Consider the following 7659-nt stretch of genomic DNA (forward strand, 5'->3'; position numbering starts at 1 on the left):
TAGAATATTAGACCTGGAGGAGGTTTTAGGGGTCATTTAGTCTAATCTCTTCATCTTACAAATGAAGAAACTCAGACCCAGAGAGAAGCCATTTGCTCAGTTTCACAAAGCTGAGTGGAAGAGTTTGAATCAGAATCCAGATCTCCTGACTCCTACTCTCACATTTCCCCACAACATGCCTCACAATCTGATATGTGTGTGTGTATATGTGTGTATATATGTATACACATACTTTTTCTCTTCCTCCCTCCCCTTCTCCCTTCTCGCTTTCTCTATCTCTATTTCTCCATCTCTGTCTTTCTCTCTCTTTCTCCCCTTCCGCCAAAATGCTATGGGCCCCTAGGGATGCCAGAGAGAGGTAAAAGCAATAGCCAAGGCAGTAACAGCTGCCTTGTCTCCCTTATATAAGGAGACATCTTCTCATCTCATGGCTATCATGTGACCACGAATGTGTGATACTTCTGGTGTTTATTCACTCCTTCTTTTTTAAATCTCTTTGTGTTTATTCTTTCCTGATCTTAGTAAATGAGCATTAGAGATGGAATGGACCAGGTTACAACCTCGTGAGCTCTGAGAGATCTGAAAACAGCCCCCTCAGCACACAGAGCCAGCAGCAGCATAAGCTGAGTCTAGTGAGCAGCCAACCCTGAGGAGTGAATTGCTTACTACAGCCCAGCAGTCAAGACACCATTGGGCAAGCAAAGGAGTAACTTTTAAATGGGTTATGCCACATTCAAAAGTGCTTTGGTAGAAACTCCTCAAAAGGAGGAAAGGATTCCCAAGGTCAGGAAATATTCATGGGAGTGGGGAGAGGGAGTGTTTTATTGCAACCACTTTAAAAGTGAGCCCACCTTTCCTAGGGACTAAATAGGTGTGAAGAGGGGAGATCACTCCTGGTTGGGGGGGGGAGTGGTCCTTGGGACATCAATCCTCGTTCTGCCTTCTTAGTAAAGGCAACTTTGTGTTAATTCATTAGTTGATTGTGGAGAGGACGCACGGGGTGAGGGCTTGTAAACAAAAGTACCAAATTACAGCACCCCAAACTTCTCAGGGTTACCCCTAGAACCTTGAAAGAAGATGTAACTAACCATACTCTGGGGATTCAACCTGGCAGTGTAAGTAGGGTTGGAAACATCAGATCCAGAAGCTGTTCTATTTGTATCCCCAAAATTTAGCACACTGCCTGGATCATAGTTAAGTGCTTAATAAATATTTCTGATTGATTTTTAAAGAAAGAACAGGTCTAATGAGACTAAAGATCTGGGTTCTGACTTGGTTCTGAAAGTTAACTTTCTTTGTGACCTTGGCCAACTTATGTTCCCTTACACGGTCTAGCATCCTTGTTTGCAAAATGAGGATGTTAGACTAGAGGATCTCTAAAGTTTCTTTTAAGTCTATGAATAATTACAACTAGGAAGCAATGGGAAAATTTCAGAGTTCACAGTTCACATAATGTGTTATAGTTCACAAAGCCTTGTGAGGCTACCTTGTGAGGTAGGTAGTATGAACACTCTTATCCCCATTTTATAGATGAGGCACTGGGACTTAAAGAGATTAAGTAACTAGTTCATGATTTTAAACAGTATTTGAGTCCAGGTCTAAGTCTACCCTACCATCCTAATTAACTATAAACTGGCTAATTATATGTTTAGCACAATGCCTGGCACATAGGAGGTGCTTAATAAATGCTTATTCCCCACCCCTACAACCCCACATACACACCATATGCCAACTCTCACTTCCATGTATTTATATTAGTTGTTCCCTAGGGTTAAAATTAGTTCCCCCCTCATATGTACCTTTCAGAATCCTCCTTCTTCAAAACTAAGTTCAGAAGCCATCTCCTCCATGAAGCTTTTCCCCATTCCAAAGGTTTGAGTGTTGTCTCCCTCCTCAGATGATCTTGTATTTATTTATATTTCCACTTGGTATCTGCCCAGTCTACTGTAACTTCCTCGAGGGCAGGGATTGTTTCCTGTTTCATTTTCTTTCCTTTTCTTGCCTTTCTTCCCCACCGCATAGTGCTTTGCACAAAGTAGATATGAAATAAATGCTTACTGATTCTATATGTGTATGTTTGCTGTATGTTACATACACAAGCACATATCAAAATATGATTTAACTCAGAGATTCCTACCAACTCTTTGGGTGGGAAGGAATCTCCTTCAAGCTTCAATAACTGAGAATAAATAGCTGTATGCTGTGCTGCTCAAAAATCTCAAGAGAAGCAATTCTGCAGAGCTGAGGAGATAAATAACTATTCTAAGAACAGTACCACTAAAATTAAAGAAAACATTTGAATGCATGACTAATAACGTTTCTCTGCAAAGCCAAGTTAGGGGAATCACAATCACCAAACACCTCTCAGAACAGGCAGTCACACATTTACTGTGAGAGTCTTCTATCACTTTCAGCACAAGCTCATTTCAGATACATCAGAGAGGCTTCCCTCTCCTTCGGCCCATTTACTCTTGTCAACAAATTTAACTGAAAATGAATTTTCCATATTTCATCTACTTTTGGAAAAGAAAACAAGGTAAGAAAACTTGGATGTTATCATTTTAGAAAAAAAATCATTTTATTTATCTTAGATAAACAACCTCAGAAGAAACAGCATTCTAATGCATCTCAGGGCATTCATCTATAGCCAGATGTTTCTAATAATTTGTATCCTTTTTCTGTACATCAAAAACACTGATAACTTAGATATAAGAGGATGTGAATGTATAAACTTTAAAATATTTTGGCTAATGAATGGCTGTTCATCCTCACCCCACCAAAAGTAGTCCATGGGCACTAATCCTGAAAGTCTCAGCTGAATCCTGAGAACTCAACTACTGATGCTGTGATTTGAATTAAAGTCATTTCCCATCAACTCGGCTTGAGTTTTTCATCTGACCAGATGAGCTCTTCTAAAGTCCCTTCCAACTCAAAGGTTGGGATCCAGAGTCATTCAAGTGAATGGAAAGCATTAATAATTCTATTTGCTGACACAATGTAGTAATGGTACAGAGTAGGCAAGCCCTTAGTGACTCTCCATGGACACTTACAAGAAAAAAATTGCTTCAAAGATCCTAAGCAAGTAAAAAGATAAAATATCTAGAAACTGGAAAACTTAGAATCATAGATTTAGAGCTGGAAAGGATTTTAAAGGTCCTCTAATGCCACCCCATTATTTTAAAAATGAAAAAGTGGGGATTCAAAGAAGTGATTTGCCCAAGGTCATATATATAACTAAGTAGTAGAACTAAGATTTGAACCTAGGTTCTCAGATTCCAAATTCTTTCTGAATTCAAGGACACCCAATGTCTTGACTGAGAGTCAAGAAACAAAAACTTTTACAAAATCAAGTTCTCATTTCTTTTTTTAAAACATCAGTGGTGAAAGCTGAGATTTAAACCCTGGAAAAGCATCATGAAATACTGAGCAATGGACCAAAGATTTGATTCCTGTAGAGAGAACAGGCCAAAAACAACAAACTCACTTACCTCCTTTTACATTTGAAATTCAGAAAAATTCAAAAATTATTTGGCCTAAATTCATACATATAACTACCTCCACTACACTCCAGCTTTGTTATCTGAGAGAATATCTGGAAAGAGTACTAGATTTGGGAGTCAGAAGATGTAGGTAAAAATAACAGCTCTCCCATTTACTATCTGTATATCCTTGGGTAAATCATGAACCGTCTCTTAGTTTCAGTTTACTCTTCTGTAAAGTCAAAGGGCTTAGTCTGCATGATATTTGAAATCTTTTCCAACTCTTCTAGAATCTATGATCCTGAAGACTGGGGCAATTTTGCTTTTTAATATCTCTACCACACGGTAATCATTCCTGCCATGTGACACCTGGTTAAGACCAAGTTTTCAAACTTCCCTGGGAGCTGGGAATGCAGTGGCCAAGTGTATGTGGCAAAACAAAGCAGTAGTGTAATGGCAAAGTCTGTATAACCTAGATAATGGTGGTCAATGGGCAGGATTTGAACAGGAAGTATTCTGAATTGGGATGGGGGAAGGGGGTAGAGGGAGAGGGAGAGGGAGAGGGGGAGGGGGAGGGGGAGAGAGAGAGAGATAATGGAATGTTTTCCTGGGATTCAGGTCTGGATTCTATCAGATCCATTACAAATTTGACAAGAGAGTACCTGCCCAGAATGCCCACATTTCCCTCAGCTAAGTGGGACCTCTTTCAAAAAAATATGTGTAAAGTCCTTCGAACAGTGCCTTGAACACGATAGGTGCTTAATAAATGCTTAGTCCCTTCTAAGGTACCACTATGTTGCCTCAACTGATAAAAGGACAAGCAGCTTACCATTTAGGGTTTGGCCCTTTCAGGTCACAGGCCAGATTCACCTCAGTGGTCGGTGACTCAGTGCCTCCCCTGTGCCCAACCCTGACTTCCCTAAGTGAAAAACATTGCCTCCACGCAGGCGTAAATCTCCCGCCAGGGGCCAGGTCCTTGCCCCCAGGGCACCCTCAGTGCCAAGGCCCGCCAGGCCTCCAACACTGACCAAGGCCTGGCCTCTAACCTGGCTCAGCAGGAGCAACAGAGACCAGCGCCTTCCCCTTCCCACGGCCCCTGCGAGGTGAAAGGCTCCGACGCATGGCTGCTGAGGAGCCCCCAGGAGGAGGCCAGGGCACCCACGCAGCCGCCGCGCTGCGGTAGGCGAGCGAGATCGGGCCGCCTCCCTGCTCCCTCCCTCTCTCTCTCCCGCGCCAAAAGCAGCAGCCGCCGCAGCAGCAGCCGACACAACCACCGCCAGGGGTCCAGACAGCGCCAGGCCCCCTCCTCTCCCGTATGGGGAGGAGTGGGGGGCTGGAGGGAGCGGGAGCATCCCAGGGGGCGGGGCCGACCAGGACCGCGGCAGAGCCTGGCAGCCGCTCTCGGATCCTCGCGACGCCATGTGCAGCCGGCTAGGCTCGGTCCTGCCAACCCGGGGAGGGCTCCCCTTCTTCCCCCTCCGGCTTGGCCTTCCCTCTCTGGCTCCGGGGGAGCCGTGGCTGTAGTCCAGGCCAGCGGAGACGCACCTGCCTGGAGCTGCACGGGCATGGCACGCGCCGGCCTTGCTGCGGCCCGGCACCCCCTTGGCCCCTCCCGGCTGCAGGTCTAGCTGCTGCCCCCGCCCACGGCCCCAGTCGCCGGCTCCAGCCCGCGCTCTGGCTCTTGCTCCCTCCTCCTCCTCGGCCTGGGCCCCAAGGGAGGGGAGAGGGTGGCTGCGGGGAGAGGACGGCTCTTACTGGCTCACTCACCAGCGGTAGCAGCCCTCCGAGGCCTCCAGTGTGAAGTTGATGCGGGTGCCCCGCGTGAAGGGTAGCAGCACTTTGGGTATGTTGAGCTTGGAGGCGGCGGCGCGGTCCGCTAGCAGCAGCAGTAGCAACAGCAGTGGCGGCGATAGCCGCCAGCCCCTTGGCGGCCCCTGGGCCCGAGCTGCCATCCTCCCTCCTCCCTTGCTCCCCAGCCGGCGCCGGGCTTGCTCGCTCGCTAGCTCCCTCTCGGCCTGTAGCAGGCTGGCTGGCTCCCTCCCACCCCGCCCCAAAGCACCCGACAGCCTAGCCGGCAGGAGGACCGCGCTGCCGCTGCCCCGGCAGCAGGTGATAAGGCGTGGAGGGGGAGGGGCGTGGGACATCCCTCCAGATCTGAATGCAACTTCCTGGGCCGTTGGCGGGGTTTGGGGTAGGGTGGGCGGGGAGGGGGACCTGGGCACGGGTTTCTCCCCTAGTAGGTGGGCCGAGCGGGGTCCCGCCTGACCGACCCCAGCAAAGCCAGCGAGGCTGTGCAGGAGGCCCACCCCAAGTCGCAGGCCCAGTCGGCCTTGTTTGTGCAAACTGGAAATCGCGGGAAACGGGGAGGAAGTCCCAAGCGATACAAAGTTGCCGGAGGAGGGGGAGGTATTCGCCACAGTATCCAGAGCCGCAGACTGTTCGTCCCCCCTTCCTTCTCGTCCCCGGCTAAGGCGCCGCCTGCGGACGCAGCAGCCAGAGCAGCCTCGTGGTGCGCTGATCCCTGCGCTTGAGCACCCACTGCAGAGAGTGATCTGGAACTGCGTGGGGGAGAGAGAAGGCAGAAGGAAACAGGAGGATCCCGCGGCCCCACTGGGGCTCATGAGGATCCCCAGGGAGCTGGCGTCAGAGCCGCCGCAGTCCCACCTCGCTTCGAGCATTTGCCCCGGGGAGAGCTGAAGCCGGCTTTGGATGCTAAAACGAACTTACAATTTGTGGTTGGGTGGGAATGGAGGTGGAGACAGGCACTAGGCACAGACTACCTAGGAGGTAATAGGCAGGTAGGAACTGAGACCTAGGCTGTATTGTTCTCATATGGGAAAATAATAGGTGCCCTCCCACTTTGTGGGACACCGATGTTAAATGGCGTTGGGGGCGGGGTAGAGAGCTAGGTAGCTTGTTAAGTCTGCAGAATTGAGTTGTGTCCAATGAGGAAAGGTTTCATTCCAATTGCTAAGTTTTAGGATGAGAAGCCCTCTGAACCTAGAACCTTTGTGAGAAGCTGAGTTCCAGCTGCCCTTGCGACGCGGGGTTGTGGGGGCATTTAAGACTCCTCCATAAACCTTTTGGTTAGGATTGTACATGGGTGGTGACCCATCCTGCCTTTCTATTGCCTTCGGTGTCAAGTGTGGCCTAGCCGGTATGGGCCAAATAAAGGAACGTTTGCTTTACCTAACGGCTACCTTCTTTGGCTGTCTTCAGGGTGGTGAGAAGCTAGAGGAGGTGAGATTCCGAGGCACTGGAGATAATTGGGTGAGCCCTACGAACAGGACAGTTCTCTTATTGTTCTCTTACGGTACCATGCCGTTCTAACATTCAGGAAGTAGAAAATTGAGCAGGCTCACCAAGGACCGCTCTGTGGCTCTAACTGGCATTTTCTCAGACACTTCTTGGTCAGCGTAGGCACCTGGTCCTAGCTCTGACAACCCACACATTCTGGGCATAAAGCAAGATACTGTAGCTCTTGAGGCAGATGAGTTCTCGGAAAACTCCAAATGGCAAAATTGTTACTTGAGATGCTTGAATGTTTTTAAGTACATTAGTAGAGTGCCTCTGGTGGTAGGGTGAGGATGGGAACAGTTAGGGATTGTTGCCATAATTCTGTTAGGCAGTCTCCTAATAAAAATGACCCTCAGAAATCCCAGGGCAAACTATTTTCCAAATCCTAATCATAATTAATGATCCAGTTCAACCAAAGCAATCCCAGCTTTTTATCAAAATTGAGACATACAACTTTGCAGGTGGGATTTACCCTGTGTTTGTACTTTTTCTTTATTATTCTATCATTCCGTACACTTAGAACATTTGTCTTCCAAACTGAACATTTAGGTGCTATTTCATTCATCCAATTAGCCTGGTTGTTAGGAGCCAATTAATAGCTTTAATCCCCATATAGAACTTACTTTTTTCTCTTGTAAATATTTTATCAGGGCTAATTCTGTGCAGTCCTACAAAAGCAGAACAGTTTCTACACTTATGCTGGCTCCCACTTCAAACAAGCCTTTCCAGTTCTTCAGAAGTAGAGCCAGTCAGCCATCTCCCTACTAAGGACAGAAGGAGAAGGACCAATGAATAAAACATGGTTCAACAGCTCATACATAATCAGTGGGAGAAGTTAAAACTATTGCTGTTTGCCAAAAAAAAAAAAAAAAAAAAAAAAAAA

At 47.4% G+C, this 7659-nt stretch overlaps 1 protein-coding gene across 1 annotated transcript in view; it reads right to left on the reverse strand.

Annotated features, from left to right (window-relative positions):
- Window positions 1–5645, reverse strand: part of NUP210 (nucleoporin 210) — a 166542-nt gene extending 160897 nt beyond the window's left edge. The window contains exon 1 of the mRNA XM_027836937.1: window positions 5247–5645. Coding sequence (XP_027692738.1) covers window positions 5247–5623 — 377 coding nt within the window. The 5' untranslated portion in view covers window positions 5624–5645. The remainder of the gene's footprint in view (window positions 1–5246) is intronic.
- Window positions 5646–7659: the final 2014 nt, after the last annotated feature.

Source organism: Vombatus ursinus, unplaced genomic scaffold, assembly GCF_900497805.2.
Source record: "Vombatus ursinus unplaced genomic scaffold, bare-nosed wombat genome assembly UNPS02014820.1, whole genome shotgun sequence".
Lineage (NCBI taxonomy): Eukaryota > Metazoa > Chordata > Mammalia > Diprotodontia > Vombatidae > Vombatus > Vombatus ursinus.